Source organism: Gadus morhua, chromosome 5, assembly GCF_902167405.1.
Source record: "Gadus morhua chromosome 5, gadMor3.0, whole genome shotgun sequence".
In the NCBI taxonomy this organism is placed as follows: domain Eukaryota; kingdom Metazoa; phylum Chordata; class Actinopteri; order Gadiformes; family Gadidae; genus Gadus; species Gadus morhua.
This window is the reverse complement of record NC_044052.1, coordinates 8,777,092-8,802,234: the sequence shown is the minus strand read 5'-3', so window position 1 is coordinate 8,802,234 and position 25,143 is coordinate 8,777,092. Positions and strand designations below refer to the sequence as shown.

Sequence of the window (25,143 nt, the reverse complement as noted above, 5' to 3'; positions counted from 1 at the left end):
TACAAAATTGTTGAATAATTGATAAGTTACCTTATCCAGCTTGTGCCAGATCTCGTAGAGGTAGCAGAAGACCTTGGCGTGGATCTTGGGACAGCGGATGTTGTTCACGTCGCCCATGATACCCAGAATCCTTCGCCAGAGCACAAAGGCCGAGTCGGCGTGCCAACCGGTCAGGCTGCCGCCGGCGATGATGCTGACGTCATCCGCAAGGCACTCGCTGCTGTCTGCACGGCCCCAGCACAGGAAGTCAGGAGGAACTGATTACTGAGGAGGCTTATGGCAATGCGTAGAATATTAATGCCCTGAGTGGGAGTTTGAAAATGCTACATTCATTGCAATCAAGTGGTGCACATCACTGCTTAGGTAGAGGAAAAATAAGAAGGCTATATTTGGTTACTGTGATAGCATGTTTGTGATTGGTGCGATTGGGTGTCTCTTTCCATAAAACGTATAGCTAGATGAACCGATTATAACCTACTCACCCAACAGCCCCATTGTTTAGACAGGTTACTGTAAGCATGTATTTATTTTCTTCTTCGATTGTTCTTGAGGTTGAGACCTCAAGTGTGTGATGCATTGAAATAAAATAAAATACTAAATTAAACAACATGTTGCACAATTGCATCCAAGCAATTTGTCAACATTTCAATAGGATCAGAGTGGGATGGGAGGGTGGGACACAACTAAGTCATCCATGTTTCTCATAGCTTTATGGAAACCGGTTCAGGTGACATGTAACACATGTAACATCAAGATGAACACAGGATGACAACACGAGGTTAACAGCCGACAGCGCCACCGAGTGGACAGTAGCAGGAATATGATTATGTCTACAATTTTATGATGAGGAATTGATATTTTGTAGATTTATATTTGTAGGATCTTTTTCAGGTTGTGATTGTAAAGGTAGATGGACATGTGTTAATTGTATAAATTGCATTAAGTATACCTGTTTGTTTACATGTATTGAGTGTATAAATCATTGGGGTTACAAGTAGAGTGACCCGGTGTCTAGATCTTATGTAAAGTAGACTTATTCATCCGGTGTCTTATCTATCTATGTAAATATATAGCAGTGGTCCCCATCTTGAGGTATATATAGACTATGTATAGTAGACTGGACTCAGGGTGTGGTCCAGACCATGAGGTATATATAGACTATGTATAGTAGACTGGACTCAGGGTGTGGTCCAGATCATGAGGTGTATATAGACTATGTAAAGTAGACTGGACTCAGGGCGTGGTCCAGATCATGAGGTGTATATAGACTATGTATAGTAGACTGGACTCAGGGCGTGGTCCAGATCATGAGGTAGATATAAAGGGCGTATTCACACCTGCCTTGTTTGGTTCGAACGAAAACCCCAAAAAATCGCTGGTGCAGACCTTTTGGGCTGGTGTGAATACAAACCATCAAACTATGGTGCGGACCAAGCAGTCGGACCGAGACCCAGCCTGAGAGGTGGTCTTGGTTCGCTTCCAGACGAATCCTGGTGCGGTTCGCTTGAGATGTGAAAGCGACCGCACCTCGGTCCGATCCAGTTCTAAAAATCATGCGACGCTTTGGACGTAACAGGCACCCACTCAGCCGCACGCATTATGGGAATTATTGTTTGATTAACTATAACTCCCAGATTAGCAGCACATTGTCGGGACCGTCGGGAGCAGAGGAGACGGGACGTCAATTGGATACTTGGGTCCGATATCCAATAGACATACCGTCTCCTCTTTGTTGAGCCATGACTCATTTTCAGCTGACGGTCCAACATATGCACGTAAAAAGTATGCTGGAAAACACTAAAAATGCCGATGGATTTTACACATTCAGCACCAGGATGAGGGAGAAGGTGTTTGACCGGTCCACAGATCAATGTATATCACGCTGGATGATTGTTTACTTTCACCGGCGCTTTCCCCCCCCTTTTGGTCCGGACCAAAGCGAGCAAACTAAAAGGTCTTTCCTGGTGTGAATGCGCCCATAGACTATGTAAAGTAGACTGGACTCAGGGTGTGGTCCAGATCATGAGGTATATGTAGACTATATAAAGTAGACTGACTCAGGGCCTGGTCCAGATCATGAGGTATATATAGACTATGTAAAGTAGACTGGACTCAGGGTGTGGTCCAGATCATGAGGTATATATAGACTATGTAAAGTAGACTGACTCAGGGCCTGGTCCAGATCATGAGGTATATAGAGACTATGTAAAGTAGACTGGACTCAGGGCGTGGTCCAGATCATGAGGTATATGTAGACTATATAAAGTAGACTGACTCAGAGAGTTCTCCAGGTGGCAGTACTGCGAACACTCGGTGTGCACGAGCAGGGCCGGCGAGGACGGAGGGTTGGGGTGTTGGCTCCGGTGCTGATGGTGGTGGTGGTGGTGGAGGTTGGGATGATGATAGTTGTGAGTGAGATAAAGGTTGTGCTGGGAGAGGGGCGCAGGGCGAGCGAGGAGGGGACAATCAGAACCTAAAACAAACAACAACAACAACAACAAATGGACAGGGTGGGAGGGGAGGGGAGAGGGTTGGGAGTAGAGGGAGACAGAGGGAGCGTGAGGAGTTCAGTAATGATTAGTCTTGGATTTGACCCAGACAATACACTGTGCACAAGGGAGGCGGGGAACATCTAATCCGTCAAGGGAGGTTGGGCGAGAGAGAGGGGGGGGGGGGGTAGGGTGGAGGGGAGGGGTAGAGAGATCATCTCTTCCTTGGTTTTACACAATGAGTCGAGATGCAAATTCATGACTATCACAGCAAAGTAAACCTCCCAATTAAGGGTGTGTGTGTGTGTGTGTGTGTGTGTGTGTGTGTGTGTGTGTGTGTGTGTGTGTGTGTGTGTGTGTGTGTGTGTGTGTGTGTGTGTGTGTGTGTGTGTGTGTGTGTGTGTTCAAGCAGTTAACACCTGCCAGGTGATCGTATGGCTAATCCAGACTGACCGAGGGCTTGACCCCCGGTCAGGGCTACAGGTGAAGAGAGAGCAGGCTTTGCGACACTCCCATGCAGCTCGAGTTCCACCTCCACGAGGACATTAACAGGGCCCACAGCTAAAGCTAATCTGCGGAAAGGTCAGGGTGTGTGTGGGGGTCCGAAGTCCTATGGCCAGTGGGGCAGTACATCCACACCTGTAATTAATTCGGGCAATTCAATCCGCGCCGGCCTAGGAGCTTTTATGCAAGCGATTGCCTTTTAAAAACAGCCCAAGTGATTTGTTCAGCGGCCTGATTGGATATTTATTATTTAAAAAGGGAATGGTGGAGGGGAAATGAATGGTTGCGGGAAATTGTAGCATTTCTCATCACAATTCCCTCTAATTGCCTTTTTCACTGCATATTTTTAGCCTGAGTTTGACTTTGGCCCTCGGCCAAGAGCTTCCACTAAAAGCCATTTAATGAACTTTTCTAGGATCTGCCTCAGAACTAATCCCAGGGCTATAATATTTTTACTGCTAATAACGAGGTGGAAATAAGAGTCTAGATGAACCCTGAAGGAGAACCCAAATGAGTTAGGGCAAGCCACCGTTTTGATAAAGCCTTTAATACATTTATTAAGGAACATTGAAAGAATACTAATAAAAGAGCAACTGTTCCAAGGCCTAGAGTCCCACAAAGAGCAGTCCGAGAGCCCCCCCCCCGGCGCCGCCCCCTCGACCCCCGTTACCTGCCAGGGCCTCCTGGCTGAGCAGCAGGTTCCTCTGGTTCTGGGGGTCCGCCGTGACGTCCATGTGGGCCGACTGCGTGGACTGGTTGTCGGCCTCCTCCTCGTAGGCCTGCCACGTCTGCCAGGCGGCCTCGGCGTCCGCGGGGCAGCCGTTGGACGTGTCGCTGCTGATGCTCTCGCCTGGGTGGGCAGGGGAGACAAACCCGGTGGGCATGGAGGAGGTCCGCAAGGGGGGGGGGGGGGGGGGGCCCAGAGGGGGCCACCGCTTTGTGGCGGAACAGTGTGAGGGATTAACAGGATGCCACGATGTCGGAGTACTTGAAATAATGTCATATTGTGTAATGATCATTGCAGGAATAAATATCGTATGGTAGTGTGGCGTCTGACTTTTCTCTCGGAGCTGGGGCCGTATGTGATTGGTCTGTCCTTCGGAAGTGCTGTCGAGCTCCACCGGACTGCTGCTTCGCCGGATCAGGATCTGGACCGTGGCACAGTGGATACAACATGTAGGACGGAGAGTCAACAGGTGAGACTACACATCTGTACCTGGACTGGCCAGTGTTAATGTCTCTAAAGTCACACACACATTCACACGTCCCTGCCTTTAAACGGTTCCAGATCGCTAGAAATCCAACATGAAGACTACGGTCAAAAGAGACATTTAGCTCAATGAGCAATTGAGCAATGCAAGAACAATATACTGACAGCATTGTGGAATAATATTTGTATTTTAATGACAATATTGAGTTGATATCAAGACACTAGGGTTAAAGATTAAAGTAACTGATATCTTCTTATTGTTGGTAACTGTGGTGGAAGCGGAATAATCCACTCTGGGTGGGGGTGGCCCAACCTGGGCCACCCCCACCACCTCACCTCGCCCGCATCACCAATCACGTAGTATATTATTATCTAATAACGGGTCACGCTGTCGTGCTTACAGATTCAGTCGGAAGGGCTAAGAAAATAGCCAGGAGGGTTTCCTTTTACTTTATCAACATATCGTACTAACTCAATGAGGCTCTCTCACTCTGTACTAAATGATTTGATTAATCAGATTTCCATTCGTGTGCGACTTGAGGGGATCATTGGAGTGGTGGTCTATTGTAAACCGCTGGCCTGGCCAGAACTATTGGTCTCACCACAGGAGGCTCGCTGCTCTCTCTCCTGCTGCACTCGGACGTCCTGCTGTCGGAGCCAATGGAGGTTGGGGAGGGCTCCCTCTTCTGGCCTGGAGGAGGAACAGGGGCCGTTGAGTCAGAAGGATATATCATTCACTGTTTAGTTTATATAGAACATATTTTAAAAAGGGTATTCAGAGTGACCTGAAGAGGTAAGTAGAGTGACCAAACACCAATATCAAAACAAAAGGACAGCCATTAACTCTTAGGACACTGCAATAGGGAACGGGGAGTTGACGTCACACCGTGTTGTAACGCTATGTTGAACACGCCATGTGGGCTGATGTGAACAGGAACATAGGAACATAACAGTGACCAACAGAGGTCACTGCCTCTGTTGGTCACTGTTATGTTCCTGCAATAGAAGAGGCTGCGGTTTCAGGACCACGTCCATTTTAATAGATTTAACTTTCAGTCAAAGCGCTTATAGCTTTAAAAGTCCCTACAGTTATAAAGGTTTATTACACCCATAAACCAGTCAAACCGCAGCCTCCTCTGTTTCAGGAACAAAGCTACTACTGCTCACAAGATAGCGCCCTACGTGACGTCATCTCACGTCTCCCTAATGCTGTTTGTGATGGGGTCACAGCAACTTTTACAAGGGTATGTCAGTATGGCTGAGTATTCGGTTAGCAATTTGGTGTTAGTATCAGCATATTCTGAGGATCTGGTTAGCTATTTGTTCTTGGGAGTGGCTCCGACACTGTAGCACGGTTCCTCCTCTGAGTGACCCTAGACGCGCCTCCCTTACCGGGGAAGGTGTCGGCCAGCTGCTGGGTGATGTCAGAGGTGCTGCTGCTACGAGGTAGGGGGCTGTCGCCGTCTCCCACCTCCTCCTCCAGCCCGCACTCCGACAGCTGGCCCTCCTCCACGTCTGATTGGACGAGAGCATCGCAGACAGACAGACAGACAGACAGACAGACAGACAGACAGACACACACACACACACACACACACACACACACACACAGATGTTCACATGTTCAACGGTATCTTTGTTGGAGTGTGTAGGATGATTGGAAATTACTACGTAAAAATGACAGGTGAATTATGCATGGGAACATGCAGAGGTGATGGAAATACATGTCATGTAACCTAGGAGAAACACATTTAAGGAATGCATGCTCAACTCCCAATTCGTTCCAAATTTGATTTATGATACCATTATGGTGTCTGCACTCAGTGCTACGTCAAAAAAAGAGACGATTAAAAAAGCAAGAAATAGAATAAAAGAAGAAAATCAGGCAGGGGAAGACAGAGTTAAGGGGAGACGGACAGACAGACAGACAGACAGACAGACAGACAGACAGACAGACAGACAGACAGACAGACAGACAGACAGACAGACAGACAGTAAGACAGACAGGCAGACAGACAGACAGCTCCCAGAAGACACCTTACCTGAGAGTCTGTGAGGGGAAGCAGAGTTACCAGAGGAGATACCGGGCAAGAGCGAGCTCACAGTGTGGAGCAGCATAGGAACACTCTTAGCAGTGGGCAAAGCCTCGTAAAGATGGACACAGTTGCTGATGGACTGGCTTCTCTTAGCTTCCAGCAGGGACGGGGCGACAAGAGGAGGAGGAGGAGAGCAGAGGAACGTGGAGGAAAGGAAGAGGAAATAAGGAAAGGGAGAAGGAGAGGAAAGGAGAAGAGAAGATGAATAATCAAGCATAGAAGGATTCAGTGACAGACTTGCACATTATTTCAGGAAAAGGTGCTTTTATAAATACACCACGATTACACCCGTTTTTTCCCCGGTTCTAAATGACAGTGCGGGCAGCGGGGTGGGGCGTGATCACCAACGTCAGAGTGGATTCACCGAAACAGGAAATTATCATCCAAGCAGTGTCTATCAAGACAATAAAAGCGTCATGTGGAACCGTACACTCGTTTTAATTTGTCACTTGAGGGCTCTTCACTTCCACAAAGCAATGCGGCAAAGACAGATATGGGGCAACATTAAATTTATTTATTGGTTCATTTTTTTTAAACATTGTTTTTTTAATGATTGAAAAGGAACCAACCCTGTTCAGAAAGCATAATTAATATCCAGCGTTGCTTTTGTTTTCGGAGACTAGTTTAATTAGTTCTCCAAGGCTTAGGACAAAAGACAGCAGAAGCAGCGCTTGCCTCGCCACAGTACTGCTGAATTGGGGGAATAATAATAAAATAAACCTGGCCATTGTGCAGGTAACACATTCAAAAAGGTATTAGCATTCCCACACCATTCAGTGGCGTTACCTCTGTGGCGAGAGATCCTCGCTGCGATAGCACCACTCGCGTGGGTTCAAGTGGCTGTGCCCGGGCGAGGCATAATGTGCGCACGTGCCTGAATATCTTGTGTTCTTGGCCCCGGCGTCTCAAAATGTCAAAATGCATTTGCATACCTAAGAACGACCAAGTTTTGACGGTGGTCCGTGCCGCGGCGGCGCCATTGTGTCTGGATGGCACTTCAGGCCTAATCTCAAAGTGAGCAATGAAAGCAAAAGGTTTCCATTCTGTGCCTTAGCGCCACTTTAATTACTGCCTTTCACTGAAGGGCCAGATAACATTGCCTCCGCCGCCTCCCGCCAATAGTGCCCGCGTATGCATATTAATGAGCATTAATTACACTCTTAATGAAACTATCCCCCCCCCCCAAAAAAAGAAAACGCAGTGCAATTGATGTGCAGCTCTTCTCTCGAGGGCAGGGCGCCGGGCCGTTTGAAGATCAATGTGGGAGAAATTCAATTAGGCGGGAGAGAAAGAGATGGAATATGAGGCGGCAGCGGCGTTTCATGTCTGAAACGCCGTTCCTCGCACGCAAGACGCCCGCGCACAGATAGACTGGATAAGCAGCAGAGACAATAACATACACAAAAACCAGCGAGCGTATACGTAAGCAAACACTCGACAGGCGCGCCCGCCCGCCCACGCGCCCACACCTGGGTTAATTTGTTTGGAATTGAAAGAAAAAGAAGAGGAACCTACTCCAAGCTCACTGAGCGCTTGGTTGGGCTGGGGGAACAGGAAGTGAAGCACAGGAAGTAAAGCAGAGGGAAAGCTTCACTTCAACACCATATACCACACCAACAGCGTTGTTCTCTATCACGCCTCACGTTACAGCGCACGGTCGACTCCGACCGTTTAGTCAGTGTAAGAAAATCTTCCTCTGGGCCTGTGTTTACCTCTGCAACACTGCTGCTCGCTTCCACGTACATAATCAGCCTGCCACCTCCCGATCAGATAAGAGGCATTTCCCTGAAACCCTGCTCCCCCATGACAATGGGCGTCTAAAGCCACGCTCTGACATGTCCCAGATGGAGTGGGCGCGCCTGCGTTGGGTGCCTGGCTTTGAGCTGACAGCGAAACATGTTGACATTGTCCAGTGACATGTGAAGGGAACAATGTGGGCCATCTGCTGGCCCCCTTTGTCCCCGCCGTGGGCTCTTTCAATGGCACCTGGGCTTGCGTACACATGACCTGTCTGGAGCCCTTTCATATGCAGTCAATACGAGGGTCTGCCGAGGCCGCTGGGATGGGTGGGCGGGGGGGGGGGGGGGGGTGGGGGATCCCATACGCTTACAGATCAGGCTTATCATTTCACATGTTTGGGTTCTGAACACCTGGCAGATTGGCTGAATGTACAGATAAGTATAGTAAAGATAAGACCTTCCTTAGTCCGGAACATGTGTCAAATCTTCTGCTGTCGGGCACCTTGGGGTAGTGTGCAGCACCTTGGGGGGGTAGTGTGCGGCACCTTGGGGGGGTAGTGTGCGGCACCTTGGGGGGGGTAGTGTGCAGCACCTTGGGGGGGTAGTGTGCAGCACCTTGGGGGACAGTTTGCAGCACTTTTGGGGATAGTGTGCGAAACGTGGGGGTAGTGTGCAAGACCCTGGGGGGGGTAGTGTGCAGCACCATTGGGGGTAGTGTGCATCACCATGGGGGTAGGGGGCATCACCATGGGGGTAGTGTGCCGCACCTTGGGGGGGGGGGGGGTCATGTCCAGCACCTAGGGGGCAGTGTACATCCTTTGACAGCGACAGCAGCCACAATGTTTGCCATGTTCTACATTCGAGGAGCTCTCACCAGAAGCCTTCTGCCGGACGTTGTTGCGGGCCTTCTCCACGCCGGGGGCTCCAGACGTGGTGGCCGAGCGGATCCTCATGGGCTCCTGGCCCGCGTGAGCCCCCTGGTCACCCTGGTTCCTCCAGCTCAGGGAGAAGGAGCGCGCCACCGCCGCCGCCGCCTTCTGGGAGTCCGGGATCACCCCTGGGTGACGACACGGGACACAGCCGAGGAATGCGTCAGTCTTGGGCAGAGAAAAATAGAAGGATTCACTGGGGCCAGATGGATTTAAACAACGCAGTATTCCCATGTGGCTCAGGAGGGTACAGCGTGTTGGCCGGTCACCCGAAGGTTGCTAGGGGATCGCCCGGCTCCTCCTAGCTGGGGGTCGAGGTGACCCCGAGCAAGAAACCTTACCCTGGTTGATCTCGACGAGATGGCTGGCACCGCCGTTGTGTGAATGTGTGCATGAATGGGTGAATGTTAGGCAAATATAAAGCACTTTGAGGGACCAATGGTTAGAAGAGCGCCATATAAATGCAGTCCTTTAGCTCCTTTCACACAGAACAAAGGTGTTGATGCATAGGGGGTCTTGTAGCCTGGATTCAAACGGAGATAGAGAAGGAGGATGTATCGATATTAATCAAGATATATAATTTGATGCTGCTTCAGCCTGAAAAAACCAGAGTGTTCATTAGTTAAAACATACACTTTTGTTTATTACCATTTTTGTGATAAGGGAACATTTAATCACATTTAAATATAAACATTTAACTTCACAAAAATGTTTTATCTGCCCCCAACAGAACAATATAAGGTAGCTTGCCTTGTAACCTATTGAAAATAATAAAAATAAAAATAAAAAGCTCTGACTTCTTTCATATTAAACTCCTTTGGCAGGGCTTCAGAAAACATCTTAAATCATGTAGAGGCACAACCAATAGATAAAAAGTAAAAAAGTGGATGAACAAAGGCCCTGGCACATGAACTGAACTTTGATACATAAAATATGAACTATGTAGTGCTTACGTAAGAGCAAAATATAAACATTGTAAAACCAGATATTATGCGACATAAAATAATGTGTTTAAAACTGAAAGATCTGTGAGTGACTATGACATCAAACTCCTTTGGCAGGGAGGCAACAATCTCAAATGTTTGCAGAGGTTTATTTCTGCTTTGTGATTGGCTGTTAGGTAAATCCATATCAGAACTGTTTTGTTTTTTTAACAAGCATTTATGTCTAATGCTTATCGTCGTAATCTACGTGAGTTTTATCGCGATTAATAATCGTAATAGAATTATTGCCCAGCCCTAGACACAACCTGACTAAAGCTGCGTTCACACATTTGTCGCCCCAGACTGCACTGCAGGGTTGGCCGGTTGAACGCTGATTGGCTGTTACGTTACACATGTCACTCAGTGGCCACGCTGTTGAACGCTGATTGGCTGTCATCACACGAATGTCGTGGCAAAACTGAAATATTTCAACTCCAGCAAATTTGTCATGCTACAAATCCTTGTGAACTCGCTTGCCTTTGCAGGGCGAAAGTTTGGCGCGACACGTTTTGTCGCCGGTTTTCTCTAGCGATAATACGCCAGATTTTGCGTCTGTAAGTAAAATTTGTATGGGATCGTGTCGCCCCTTCGTGTTTGGTGTGAACGCACTTTAAGGATAGAAATCCGCTCCTGTCCGTCTAAAGTCTGTTGATCCAAGTTCTCTGTTTGTAGTTGCACTCCACTGCCGTTCAATGAGCTGGACGCAGGGTAAATAAACCACCCCGTACTGTGCTGTACTGTGACTACCCCTTCCCTCCCCTCACCTCGCCCTCTCTGCCTCTTCTCCTTCTGCTCGCTCAGCTTGTCCAGCGGCAGGTCGGCCATGTCCAGGCCGTAGACGGACCGCGCCAGCACGGCCGTCAGGGAGTCCATGATGCCCGCCCACTCGGCCACCAGCTCGTCCCAGGCCGTGAGGGAGGACAGCACGGCCAGCAGCTCGTCCCACAGCTCCCGCGAGATGAACACGCACAGGTTGGCTCGCACCCACGCCACGATGATGGTCTGGAGAGCGGCGGGGAGAGGGAGACGTTGAGTGAAAAGAAGGCCGCGGTACAGATGTTAGTTCCTCTTAATTGTTTTTTTTTTGTCTTTTTGACGCTTACAATTCACATACAAATCCACTTTGTGATTGTTATCTAATAGGAATTTTAGTGCAGTAGAATATTTTTTCACATCACAAAAAATGGTTGCATTGAATTCAAAGAAGATTCTTTATTGAATCCATTGAGCCACTTATTTGTCTTAAAAGTTTAAAACATGACGTTTATATCCAATGTCAGAAAGTGAAAGAATCATTGTATTTTATTTTTCAGCTGTCATCTATATTCTCTGCGTGGGTATTACCGTATTTACAGTCTATATGGCTGTATAATAGGCTACTGGATATTATATGTGGTCCGGCTTTTGAAAATGTAACCTAAATAAATCATTGCCTGCCAATAAGTAATAAAAGAGATCTACTGATCTGCACGTACATCGGCATGAAACACAGGGTAATGAATCTAAATGAAACAGGATATTTAAATGAAGGGAACAGAGAATATATTAGCATTATGAACACAATTCAATTAAGTAGTTACATGAAGAGCATCATCCTCTGACTGTCAACACTCAATATATAGGCGTACTCAACACACTGCAATCTGCCTATTGGTTTCTATCGAGGACATTGTGCATGCTGGGAACTGGTGGGCTTCTGTTTGAGCAGAGTTGTTTCCTCCATCAACCTCAACCCTATCATCCATATAACACGGATACGCCATACACTATGAAGCAGTGTGTTTCTCAGAGAGGGAGCAGACGGCGCAGACTGACCCTGAACAGTATGGCTGCTAAGCTCTCTGCGAAGGCGTCCTTCCGCTGGTCTTCCTGCGGCCTCTTCATCACCGCCTCCGTAATCCTCAGCAGCACCTGCAGCATCTGCTCCCTGTGGAACACACACACACACACACACACACACACACACACACACACACACACACACACACACACACACACACACACACACAAGCATAATTAAATTACTTCTTCATTACGCAAGACACGCAGGCATCCATACCGGGAAATCTGATTGCTTCGTTACCACATGAGACAACACAAGAAGAGAGAGTCAGGCAAGATGTGGAGGGGGAAAAGTATGTCTATATTTGAAAGATTGTGATACTCAAACACACACTTTGTCCCCCCCCCACCCCCATTGTGTGTAAAAATACATAATTCAATGACCTGAATAAATACACAGATGCAATGATACAATAATGACATCCCCCGCCCCCATACTTTCAATCTTCCTCTTATATCTCTTGAATAACATCTTGCATGTCTCAAAGTTCAAGATGCAGTCATTCCACAAAGAAGTTAGTTAATAGTATAATATCCTGTCAAAGGGCTTTAGATCTCTCCAACTCTAATCCAATCATTACTTAAAGGAGAACCAAACCCCCTGATCCTTCCATTAAAACATGCTTTCAGGTTTTTAACCTTCGGGGCAGAGCTGTAAGCTCCCCTTTAATTCAGTTTCAATATGCTGCGGAGAGGTGTGTCCAATCAGCTCTTTAAATCAGCAGGTTACCGGGCAACCCTTTCTGCCAATCAGTGGTAAGGCATGCAATAGCAGGTGTTTAACCTGTAGAGGGAGCCCTCTACAATGAAGCCAATGTACAAGTGGGGCTGGGGTTCCAATCTCCTTTAACACAAGGAGGAGGGAGGAGTCACAAAGAATCGGATCCAGTCTGCAGACCCTTTTGGGGTGTGTGCTGGTGAGAGGGCGAGGGCTGACCATGTCTGCGTGTTCATGGTGTGCTCCATGATCATGTGGCGGTAGATGCTGAGCACGCCCTTGCACACCTCCACCTGGTTGTCCAGCAGCTTGGCCACGTCCTGGCAGGGCTCCAGGAGGAACACGTTGGACGAATTGGTCAGAAACACCTGGAGGACGCACACACACACACACACACACACACACATACATACAGTCACACACATACATACAGTCACACAAACAAACACACACACACACACACATGCAGTCCCCCCACACACACACACACACACACACACACACACACACACACACACACACACACACACACACACACACACACACACACACACACACACACACACACACACACACACACACACACGAGGTCGAACACAGTCTTGGATATTAAAGATCATTGATACACGCACACGTGTCAAACCTTACAGGCATACTGGATTAGATCAGATAATATTGTCCTGATCTAAGTGCAATCCGGAGAAAATCAATGGGTAATTTTGTGAAGGATTCTAATGGCAGCGGGGATTAAAGGAGTTCTGGTGCGTTATTTGACCAATGCAACCCCTGTGTATATGTATTGGGTTCAACCCTGTGTGGGAGAGGGGTGGGGGCAGACCTGCAGGGTGGACTGGACGCCAGCCTTGATGTCATGGTTCTGCTGCTCCGTCATGGAGCCCCGGCTGATGGCGCTGCTGAAGGAGTAGGTTCTCCCCCAGCTGGACGTCCGCTTGTGACCGGGGACTTCTGCCACCTGCCCGGGTTAAGACAAGCATCCGTCCGTCAGGGGGACGGCTTACACACACATCACGCTGGGAGCATAGGGATTCAGCCAGTCAATTTCATTAGTCGTTTGTTCTGAGCTCTACCATAGAGGTGAAGGCTGTAGGGCTGTAACGATACGCGTATCAAACCGAATATCGAGATACTCAAAGCCACGAACCTGTCTCGCGGTGTGAGAAGGCAGAAGCGCGATATGCCCTTTCTAACTCTTCGGTCAAATTGTCCGATTGAAATTTGCTAATAATTTGTCTAAATATTAGTCTGCTGACAGCGCCCCCTCCTATCGATGCCGTAAATATGTGAAGAGATGCCCTCTCTGTGATCACAGCTCTCCGTGGCTACGGAGGATTGCATTTCTCCACAGCCGTCGAAATTGCCTGTGTGATCCTGTCTCTATTGTTTTGTGTGATTTGACTGGCAGTTTGTCTGCTTATAGGTCGGAATGAAGCGGCCACCGATTATTGACAGGATGGGTACTTTATTCTACCAGACTCGTTCGCTTCTTCACTAGACACACGCGCTACCGCTCGCTCTCCTCGCTCGTCCACTCACTCGCTGACGTCACTCACACACGCATACTGCCATTCTCCCGCACACACATATGCTACTCGTAACACTATGCCTCGTTATTGCGACGTTCATGTTTTTCCTCATCTATTGAAAGTTAGGCTATTAAACATGTTGCATTCTATACGGCCTGATTATGTCATTATTTAAGCTACATAGCCTAATAAGAAGCGCTAATAAGGATATTTTAATAAACCAACCAAACAGTTAAAGGGGCCCTATTATGCCTACCACCAAAAAGCTTCCTCCAACTGCAATCTTTGGTTATTTCTTTATTAATTTAGCTATACTTTAATAGTATTCTTTCGGTTCAAATCTGTTCAGTGTTCCAAATTATTAGTTTATTAAATGTTACATTAAGATAATTGGTATTTAAGTGTTGTTTAAATAAAATGTTTTTAAATTTAAAAGAATCGTGGGATGTATCGAACCGTGGGTCAAAAATCGTGATACAAACCGAATCGTGAATTTGTGTATCGTTACAGCCCTAGAAGGCTGGGTATTAAATTTCTGAATTGTCAAGATGGATCTGCCTCAGGACGTTGGATGACAATTACAGGAGTAGACGAAGTGGACGAGAATCTAACGAGCATTGCATAAGCTGAGTAATGTGAAAAAGGTCAAATCCTTGCAACAATACAATGACGATGTTTTGTCTTTTGTGATTTGTGTTCTGTTAATGATACAAAGATAAGGTTTTATGATGTTAATATGCTCATAAATAATTACCGTATTTTCCGCACTATAAAGCGCACCGGAGTATAAGCCGCAGCAGCTAAATTGAATGACGTTTACATATATAAGCCGCACTGGAGCCCGCCACTTAAAAATCCATAGATTTAGGAGGTCCCCTAGTGGCCGTTAGCTATAAAATTCAAAGATTAGCCGCACCGTTATATAAGCCGCAGAATCGCAAAATGGGAAAAAAGGCGCGGCTAATAGTCCGAAAAATTACGGTAGTTGGATATTGACAAATATTATGTAGATATTTAACATTTGATTCATACGATGAGTAACCCTTATGGTACGGCCACACCAACCGCGTTGCTCGCGTTAGGGGCGTTGAAAATCGGCATTTTTGCATAGGGAACCATTGGTTTAGGCGCGGTACACGCGTTGAAGCGTTGAAGCGTTGCGTTGGGGGCGTTAGGCGCGGCAGTTGCACGTAATTACGCACGTAAACGCAGTAACGCGCCCATCGCACCAACGCCCGGAGTTCAGAAAATTGAACTTTCAACGCTCCAACGCGTGACGCATAGCCGCGGTAGCCAATCAGCGTGGAGCTTGACCCGACGTCACTGGCAGAGAGTAGTGAGCTTGCACAGAAGCATACGGCCGACATCTTCCTTTTTTCTGGGTGGAAATAGTAACATAGTTACGCCATTAAATGCGTTTATGGAAACATTTCTAGCGAGAAATGTGCATTTTACTTTCATAATGTTCGCTCGGTGAATGTGAAGGATGTTTGGTTTGATAGTTATGACGAAGAGGGAACGCTCCGTTCACTTGCATGGACAGAGTCTCTGGTTGCTAAGCAACCTCAACGTCTTGGCGGACTGCTTCTCTGCTGATCAACACTACGAATGCTGGAAACACACCAGACACACCATGTGAAGTTATTTAACCCGATTATTGTTATTTATATCCGAGATTATTTAATCTAACCCGATCTAAACTCTATCACCCAAACACGGCGGCGTTTGGGTTTCCTACCTCGGACTCCAGCGCAGCCACTGCCGACATTTTTCTTTATTCTGGGTGGAAATAGTTACATAGTTACGCCATTAAATGCGTTTATGGAAGCATTTTTAGCGAGAAATGTGCATTTTACTTTCATAATGTTCGCTCAGTGAATGTGAAGGATGTTTGGTTTGATAGTTATGACGAAGAGGGAACGCTCCGTTCACTTGCATGGACATGGACTCATCTAGCTGCGTTGGCGCGTTGACGCGTTGGAAGCGTTGAACCACCACACACTGGTCAAGCGTCAGGTTAGGCGCGTTACTCGCGTTGTCCAACGCGAGTAACGCGGTTGGTGTGGCCGTACCATTAGTGGCAGCATGAGCTGACCGATGGTGATATGTTTTTGTGTGAGTCAAACACATATGTCAGCAAAGGTATACTGAGAAATGAATTGCCATTTAAGCTGTGCGCTCTCCTTGTACACAGCCTGAGGCACAACACTAGACAACATTACACGCTGTGCTTTTAAAGCAATTACAGTCTAACATGACATACTACAACATAATCACAATATCGCCTTGGCTCTAATGCGATTTGTTTATTCGTGTCCATTTAAATGCTCTCTGCATAATTAGACCTCAAATACATGGTAGATGGTAGATACATGGTAATATTAGTGGGTGTCCTTTACAGCGGCTAGGGTACCGTAGGGTTCATTTGCATACCATATGTTCACTGAGTGTAAAGTAGCGTCAGCATATTTCCACGGCCATATTTCTCGCATCCACCTGCACCCTCTTTAACATGTGGTCGGCGGTGGATGCGTGTGTGTTTCAAGTGTGTGCGTGTGTCCGTGTTCTGACCGGTGGACAGGCGGTGGGGGTCTCTCTGACGGGGGGCGGCTGGGGGACGGCGTCCACCTCGTCCTCCTGGCTGATCTTGTCCGGCTCCGTCATGAAGCTGGGCTTCTCCTGCAGGATCCACTTCCGGTACACCTTGATCACCTTCCGGGTGGCCGACGCCTCGCACGACGGCAGTAGGAACGCCTGCAGCCGGCGACGTCATCGTTACGTTTAATGTTGACATTATGCAGGTGAGATTGCAATAGTTGGTAACATGGCTGTTTCTCATTTAAAGCCTTCTCGTTCTAAAAAGGGAGCTCTGCCAGCATTTTCACACAAGTATGTGAGTTTTGCAGGGATTGAATACTTCTAAAAGAACAGTTTTCACCCAGAACCCCCACTAGAGGGCGACACTGCTCAACTTAAAGCCAGGCAATATATTTCATTAAAATAGAACATCAAGATAATATTTGAATAATTATAATGATAATAATAAACAACTAAATACATTCAAGGCATATCCTCACTTTTCTATGCATTTAAATTCTATATTATAACTGATATTCTGGATCTTCGGTTGGAACCCCTACCTGGTGGAAGACCTCGTTGACAAAGTTGACGTTGTCGCGGGTGGAGAGCAGGATGGCGTGCACCATCTCGTACACGTAGCGCTGCTCCTCCTCGATGCTGCACAGGCTGGAGTCGCTGGCCCGCCGGTCCGATAGGGTGCTGCTGTTGGAGTGGCTCTTCTCCGGCTCCCCGGCGGGGCCGTTGGGCTCCCCCTCACCTCCTCCCCCACCCCCTCCTCCTCCACCGGCCCCTGCCCCCTTCTCCTTGTCCCTCTCCCGCTCCTTCTCCTGGCTGCTACTGCCTGCAGTCACAGTCTGGGAGCAGAGGAGCAGAGTGTTTAGAGGACAGCCTGCTGGGGTTATGTTCACACAGTCAAGCCCACGCGCTTACTGATGCGCTACGTGGCATAAGATCCCTTCTGCCATCTGAGGACCGGATGGTACGGCAAAAACACTTATAGATGATACAATTAATATAATAATGACAATAATAACTTATACTGTAACTTTCATCCGACAACATCACAGAGAAAAATACTTAAAATGTTGGATATGAGGATCAGGTAAAAAAAAAAAGCGAAAAAAACATTGTGTGCCGTTCGTTAAGTCGACGCATGGCCATGTGTTCAGTCTACAAGGTGGCAATGCTTGGCTCTCTGCTGGCCGCATGACCCTGCAAACGACGGCTGGGATGTATTCATTTTTGGTTAACCCTTCAGTCTAAAACAGCAGCAGCTCCGTGGCGCAGGCCGGGCCCCCCCCCCCCCGCTTACCTGGATGAGTTTGGGGATGACCTCGGTGCCGTTCTTGGCGCTGGGCACGGCGGCCGCGGAGCTGACGTACTTCTTCTCCAGGAAGAAGGTGACCAGCCAGGTGATGAAGGCCACGCGGGGCGCCAGGTACTGGTCCCGGGTGCAGAAGGTGCTCTCGTTGTTCCGCGTCACCGGCACGTACAGGGGCTTTGGTCTGTGGTGGGGGAGGTCTGCAGAGAGAGAGAGAGAGAGAGAGAGAGAGAGAGAGAGAGAGAGAGAGAGAGAGAGAGAGAGAGAGAGAGAGAGAGAGAGAGAGAGAGAGAGAGAGAGAGAGAGAGAGAGAGAGAGAGAGAGAGAGAGAGAGAGAGAGAGAGAGAGAGAGAGAGAGAAAAGGACAGAAGGAAGTTATTAATTGAATTGTACTACAACAATAGATCACAGAAAAAGCAAATTACCTTTATTCATATCTGGGCAGATCTGGAGGACAAATATAATTGTATATTTCTGAGCTAGAAATCAGCTGCTAATGCAGCTCACAACATACCGTCAAACACCATTATTCATTATAGAATTTCCCAGATTAGAGTGGTTAATAATTCATGTTTTTTACAGACTGGATGTCTTTACATGACAGCAGTGACTCTTTTATATCACTTTGGTCGACAGTATTCCCCGGAAGTCATCCAGTTCAATAATATGTACACACGAGAAAACAAAGTGATTTTCTTGCCTCCAAACCATACTGCATGCAAATGTACAATCCAGCCACAGGGCTAAGTGGAAACGCCCTGCAGCGCCGGCTGAGGCTTACCCAGTAGAGGCTTGTAGAGGTTGGTGAGTTTGGTGAAGGAGGGGAAGAGGTGTGGAAGGTAGTACTTCTTGAACAGGCTGAAGAGAAACCTGAAGCCTGTGTCTTGGGTGTCTTTGTTCTTCCATTCCAAGCTGGAAGCCTGGAAGAGAGGCGTCAACGCAAACATCAAGACGACGTCACTCTCGGTGGATTTTTTTTTTTACAGCTACATCAGACGATCGCTGATACCTTGAGGAACAATGTGCAAGAGGGAAGACATATTGAGTTTGTGCTTTTTGAGGCTTGTTGTTGCCGTGTGGCTTCACCTGGGTCACCATGAACTTGAGGAGGGTCTGCAGGACGTGGCAGGTCTGGTCGTCGGCCACCTTCTCCCCAGGCAGGGCGGGGACCAGCGGGGTGATCTCTTCAGGGACCACCTTGGCTGCTCACACACACACACACACACACACACACACACACACACACACACACACACACACACACACACACACACACACACACACACACACACACACACACACACACACACACACACACAGTTGATTTTTTCGGTCGCACTTTCCTTGACTTAAAGGCAGGATAAGACTGATATGTTTATGTATGAGCCGAGACACGGCGATAGACGCAGGTATTTGTGTCTGTGACAACCACAATGTTATCGACGTCCACGACAACACTAAAAGCATAGAGGCTTTTTAAATCATTGACTTGTTTTACGCAGACCTCAAAAAATAGAAAGAATCAATAGATATGATGAGCAAGCCCACAGAAGGACTCATCGTTGTTATCCGTCGGCTATAGCTGTCCCAAGACCGTCACACTCAAAATAGACGCAGTAATGCAGCCTTTGAGTTCGGGAAGAAAACATAATTGAAGCTCCACCGCACTTGGATAAAAAATATCCTAGACGATACGCAACAATACAGATTGCTATATATATCTATATCGATATAGATGTCCCCACCTTCTAGCTCTTTGCATAGGGGTCCAAAATGTACTTGTTTTTACCTGCCAGAGTGACCAAGTCTACTAGTCAAGCATCTGTTTCCCTCCGTATCCGAGTTATGTGTTTTAATGTTTGAATGTGTTTTATTTGGACCCATTAGCCGGGTAAGGGGGGGGGGGGGGGGGTGGGGGGCATGGTATAGAGAGGGAGCCTGTCTGACCGTCGGGGGGGCTGGAGAAGGGGTTGTAGATGATGGTGTCCAGGGTGCAGGGCCCCCGGGTGGAGGGCACGGCGGGGAACCCAGGCACCAGGCAGGCGAACACCAGCAGCTGTTCCTCGGCACAGTTGTCCCTCAGGGCCTGCAGCCACAGCAGGAAGAGACGGATCCCCTCGCCACGGATCTGGAGGGGGAGAGGGACCACTGTCAGTTGCCAACGGAAACACTAGTCAGCCGTGAGCGTACACAAGTGCGTCATTTGGCCTGGACAACAACGACAAAAAAGGGAAGTTGGAAGTGAATAGGCTAGGGGATTTACCTTGAATGAGTTTCCAGTGTGCAAAAGCTTTTTCAGGATAGAACCTTGTTGGAAACAAACAGAGCAACACAGTGAATAAATACGTTGGGCTTTGTAGTGTTTTGTTTTCGAAGGCGTCGATTCAATATAACGCCGGAAGCTACAATTGTTGAAATATGTTGGGTTTATTTTACCACCATGCACAACACATCAACAGGGAAGGGAGTAATTGTGCAACAGTGTGTGTGTGTGTGTGTGTGTGTGTTAGAGAGAGGGAGTATGTGTGTGCCGCTTGTTTTCCTGATAGAAATCAATTGGACAAATTTATGAAGCTAATCGGCCTCCGCTGCAATCAAATGAGACATGTGCTTGATTATTGCCAAATGATGTGTGCTGTGTGCCTGCCTTTGTGCATGTGGATGTGGCTGTGTTTCGATGTGTGGATGTGTGTACGTGTATCTGTGTGTGTGTGTGTGTACGTGTATCTCTGTGTGTGTGTGTGTACGTGTATCTCTGTGTGTGTGTGTGTACGTACGTGTGTGTGTGTGTGTGTGTGTGTGTGTGTGTGTGTGTGTGTGTGTGTGTGTGTGTGTGTGTGTGTGTGTGTGTGTGTGTGTGTGTGTGTGTGTGTGTGTGTGTGTGTGTGTGTGTGTGTGTGTGTGTGGTTGGAGGAACCGGTCCCCGACTCATCAGGTTAAATCAATGATGTTCGCCGCGTTGTTCAGAACAAAGAGTGCAAAACAAATTGCTTTGCTAGTCCGGGGCTCAGAGAGAACAGTTTGGAAGAGATGGGCAGGAGGGTGCGGACCGAAGTTCCCTGGGCGCTAAGCACCTCGGGGCCCAGGTGTTTCTGCGCCTTCCAAGTGGCACGTTGGAGAGGAAGAGTTGATTTTTGCGGACACTGAAACCTCGAGCAAGCCTCGTCGTCTTAGTCTAGTATTAAGGACAACGGTGTCTCACTCTCTCTCTCTCTCTCTCTCTAAACCTGACCGCCAGGGTCGGAAATTGTTGGGTGTAGGGGAAGGGGGGTTGCTCTCGAGGAAGTAAAAGAGTGAAGAGGGAACTTGGGAGCCGGCGTTTCCCCTTCTGGAGAAGCGGGGGGGGAAGAGGTGAAAGAGCTGTCGTGTGTGTTCGTGGCTTGTTCTTTTTGTTTGGAGGAGGTGGTAAGCCTCTATATCTGCAGTAGCGAGCCCGGGGCAAGGGTCAGTCGATATTATCCGCCAAAACAAGGACCATTTAGCTGCAAAATGTCTGTCAAACAGAGCCGTTATAATTGAGGTTATCACTTTTGCGAAGGGTCATTCCTGCCGGCGTGGCGCTGCAACTGTGCCGGCATAATTTGATTACTTATTTGCATTTCAAATTAAGTGTTCATTTGCATTTTTTCATCTACATCCCACTCCAAGACTAATTATTTTTTTTAAGAATGGCTTAGGCTTGGCTGTTTTTTTTTGTTTGGTTCCATTTTCTTTCATATTATAACAAGAGGTTATGCTTACATAAGGAAAGTAGCAACGGGTTTTGTTCTATCTTAATGTACAGCTGTGTGGCAACAACACTGCTCAGCCAACTCTCATAACCAGGCTCAATTAATAGTACACTCTGGGAACCTTCTCATCATACATACCTATACTGTGGAACTGCCATCGGCTGTAGATTTTCTCTGGTAGAAGTTGCAGGATTTTCTGTCGAAAGAAAAACAAGTTGGATAAATTAAGCAATAACGTTAAAAAACAAGTGTAGCATATAAATCATGTTTCTCTTTGCTCCAATAAAGCTCTGTCGACTCGGACAGCAAACGTAACTCTAGCATTTGTTCCAACTGTGGACACAACACCGCTAGAGAAATCCTGCGGGAGCGCATAGGAGGGGAATCGATAGATCATCACTCAAAGATCAGCCCTAATGGAGAAACAAGTGGCGAGCAGACGACAACCTGCAAAGCATAGACTGGTCTGGCATCAGCGCCGAGGGGACATCGGTGACAAATGTCATCGTGTGGCCGAACTAATGCTCCCCAACTCAATTAGAGATGCCCCGGGGCCTCTCAGCGGCCTGCAGGGAATGAGGTCCTCTGGGGAGACGAGAGAGGGATGAAGGAGGAAGGGGATGAGGGCGGGGGCAGGACGGACGGTGTAGGTGTAATGCTATGCTGTGTGTGTGTGTGTGTGTGTGTGTGTGCGTGTGTCAACACACTGGCGATGCGGAGTGGTTGCCGCTGTGTCCTAGCGTGGGCGGTTAATGGTTGATTTCCTCCTTCCTCGTCCTCTCCTTTGTTCAGAGCGGTCGATGCCCCATTTGGCACGCCACTCGGCGACGCCGTAATCGCCGACCTAATGAGACTTTGTGATTGCAAAGGCGAGAGGTCAAGCCTTGTGCCTCGCTGCTCCAGGTCGCAGCGGTGTCTGTCGGCTGCGCTGATTAAAACTACCCCAGCCGGAGACCCCTTTCGGCTGTTAGCCGCCTATCAACCACTGAGGTTTGACTCGCTGAGAGGGGGGAGAGAGAGGAGAGAGAGGAGAGAGAGAAAAATCACGGGCTGGAGGTTGAGATGATTGCTGGACAGCTTGAAGGAATGAGATCTCGCCACCGAAGGCGTTTGAGAGCTTGGGAGGGGAAGCGAGAAGAGGGAGAGAGAGAGAGAGAGAGAGAGAGAGAGAGAGAGAGAGAGAGAGAGAGAGAGAGAGAGAGAGAGAGAGAGAGAGAGAGAGAGAGAGAGAGAGAGAGAGAGAGAGAGAGAGAGAGAGAGAGAGAGAGAGAGAGAGAGAGAGAGAGAGAGAGAGAGAGAGGGGATGGTGGTGCATGTCCTCAGAGCTGTGAGGGCGCAGCGGTTGACCAAATGTTGTGACCTTCAGCCTTGAATTCCCGTTCCATTCCCTTTTAACGGCTGTCCCTTGATCGTGGTCATAATACATCAAGCCTAAATGACTATAACTATTAAAATGATTTCATTGTCATCATCAGTTTTGTTTGAATGGGGAAATGACATTCGCACTGCTATGATCCAGAGTGAATGTCCACATGTTTGGACTACAACCTGAAGCTCCGGTTTGTCAACAACCAGCTCTCTCTCTCCCCGGTCTTCCTCCACTCCGTCCATGGAGTGCAAACCCCTGTCGCTCTCAACAGCCTCGGGGAACGAGAGAGACGTACCACTGGAGAGGTGGCAGGGACGGGGGGACAAGGGGTGGCAGGAGGACGGGTGGCGGGTGTATGCGCGTCCCGGTAGTCTCCTCTGTGATCCAGAGGACGTGATAACACGCGTGTGCAGGCGTGCTGCTGCACCTCGATATTGATCCCTGCCTGGGATTATCTCACCTCCGCTTACAGTCTGCATCGTGTACCCCCCTCTCCCACACTCTCTCCGTCTCTATTCCTGGAGACGCAGATCCGCTATCCTTGGTGGGAACACACCAGGGAAGCCTGCCTAAGCCTTATCCCTGTATGTCTGCCTGTGTGTGTCTGAATGTGTACATGTACGTGTGTGCGTGTCTGCTGTGTGTATGTATATGTAAACCTGCATGTGTGTGTGTGATTACACACACAATGACATATTCTGTTCGCTCTCCTCACACAGCCAAGGGGTGGGGAGGGCCTTGAATGAGCAGGGGAAGCTGGCTCAGCGAGGCCCCCCGTGGGGAAGCAACAGCCACTGCGACAAAGGGGGAATTTACCGGCTGACGTGAGTCCAATGTGTGTGTGTGTGTGTGTGTGTGTGTGTGTGTGTGTGTGTGTGTGTGTGTGTGTGTGTGTGTGTGTGTGTGTGTGTGTGTGTGTGTGTGTTGTGCAGGCGGGCTGGAGGCTGTGCTCTAATCTGGAGCAGTACTCCCAGCATAGAGATGGAGGCATTACTGTGGCGCGCTCACAGGCCTCACCACATTTACATGATCCGTGCTTAGATTTCAGGCCGCACCGCCTGGACATGGCGTAGAATACGCTCCTCTCCGGAGGGGGTCCGCAAGAGGGCTTTTTTTTTCCCGAACTGCAGCTGGTGGCGCGCAGTCCAGGCGCTTTGGGGAAACTTAGAGCCAGCGTGGTGGGTTGGAGTATGAGACGGAGCGATGGGGATGAGCTCTGTGTGTACAAGCCGATGAGGCAAAGCTCGGAGACTTAGACCATATTAAGAACTGAAAAACAGGGTAATGATAGTCTACAATAACCTTTGGCATTTGTTGTATTGCATGTACAGGGGGTTGAGATGTGTATAAAGGCGTAACATGATCATGCTTACAACTGTGCATGTTCAATACCGTAAACCATGTCTTGGATTCAATTGAAATGTAATTGACATGAAAATCAGCACATTGCCATTTGCCAGGCGTGCACTTGTATTCAGAGTTTTTCAAGTAGATCTGAGCCTATTAAGTGAGCTGAAAGGAAGACGAGTGACTGAACACTGTATATTGTTGGTAAAAAAATAACTATCTGTGTTACATAAGGGCACTGCGAGGGCAAACTAGGTGCTGTTATTTACATATTAACCAAATTACTCTAGCTAGCGTGGATGTGGCAAACAATCTGAAAAGGCACAGCAGCGCAGATCCCTTATTCCCTCAAAATACAAAGCCTAGAGTAGAGTTATAGTTCTAACATCACAAAAAAAACCTCCTTACAGGCTTTAGCAATAACTAGAACCAACCTTAACCGTGCCTTGATTAAGTTAATAAAGAAATGTTAACTTTTCCTTCGGGCCCAGCAGGTGGCAGCAGAGTGCAACATAACCAGGTTACTCATCAATACAACAATAGTGGCAAGAGCCAAGGAGCACAAATGCAGCACCAGGGTGAGGAGGCAGGAGCAGCCTTAGACAATGACCGGTTTAAGGCAAGGGAAAGGCACTGCAATGACTTTAAATCATTAGCAAAGCATTAGGTTTTATATAAATGCAATCAAAGTTTGAGACCATTTTCTTATCGTCTATAAATATAGAATTTTAAATATAGCTT

The 25,143-nt window shown here is 48.0% G+C and overlaps 1 protein-coding gene across 5 annotated transcripts in view; it reads right to left on the bottom strand.

Moving 5' to 3' along the window:
* ralgapa2 (Ral GTPase activating protein catalytic subunit alpha 2) overlaps window positions 1-25,143 on the bottom strand; it is a 108,771-nt gene that overhangs the window by 63,135 nt on the left and 20,493 nt on the right. For 3 of the 5 annotated variants that reach the window (XM_030357150.1, XM_030357149.1, XM_030357152.1), the window contains exons 4-23: window positions 21,825-21,882; window positions 20,219-20,262; window positions 19,903-20,083; window positions 19,042-19,157; window positions 18,737-18,875; window positions 17,947-18,155; window positions 17,195-17,488; window positions 16,626-16,808; window positions 13,349-13,483; window positions 12,730-12,878; window positions 11,766-11,877; window positions 10,715-10,952; window positions 8,913-9,095; window positions 6,246-6,392; window positions 5,596-5,718; window positions 4,806-4,894; window positions 4,051-4,141; window positions 3,664-3,843; window positions 2,276-2,473; window positions 31-224 (exon numbers count right to left, since the gene is read on the bottom strand). In XM_030357150.1, the coding sequence (XP_030213010.1) occupies window positions 31-224; window positions 2,276-2,473; window positions 3,664-3,843; window positions 4,051-4,141; window positions 4,806-4,894; window positions 5,596-5,718; window positions 6,246-6,392; window positions 8,913-9,095; window positions 10,715-10,952; window positions 11,766-11,877; window positions 12,730-12,878; window positions 13,349-13,483; window positions 16,626-16,808; window positions 17,195-17,488; window positions 17,947-18,155; window positions 18,737-18,875; window positions 19,042-19,157; window positions 19,903-20,083; window positions 20,219-20,262; window positions 21,825-21,882 (3,063 nt within the window). The remainder of the gene's footprint in view (window positions 1-30; window positions 225-2,275; window positions 2,474-3,663; window positions 3,844-4,050; window positions 4,142-4,805; window positions 4,895-5,595; window positions 5,719-6,245; window positions 6,393-8,912; window positions 9,096-10,714; window positions 10,953-11,765; window positions 11,878-12,729; window positions 12,879-13,348; window positions 13,484-16,625; window positions 16,809-17,194; window positions 17,489-17,946; window positions 18,156-18,736; window positions 18,876-19,041; window positions 19,158-19,902; window positions 20,084-20,218; window positions 20,263-21,824; window positions 21,883-25,143) is intronic. The other 2 variants (XM_030357153.1, XM_030357151.1) reach the window with 2 other exon arrangements.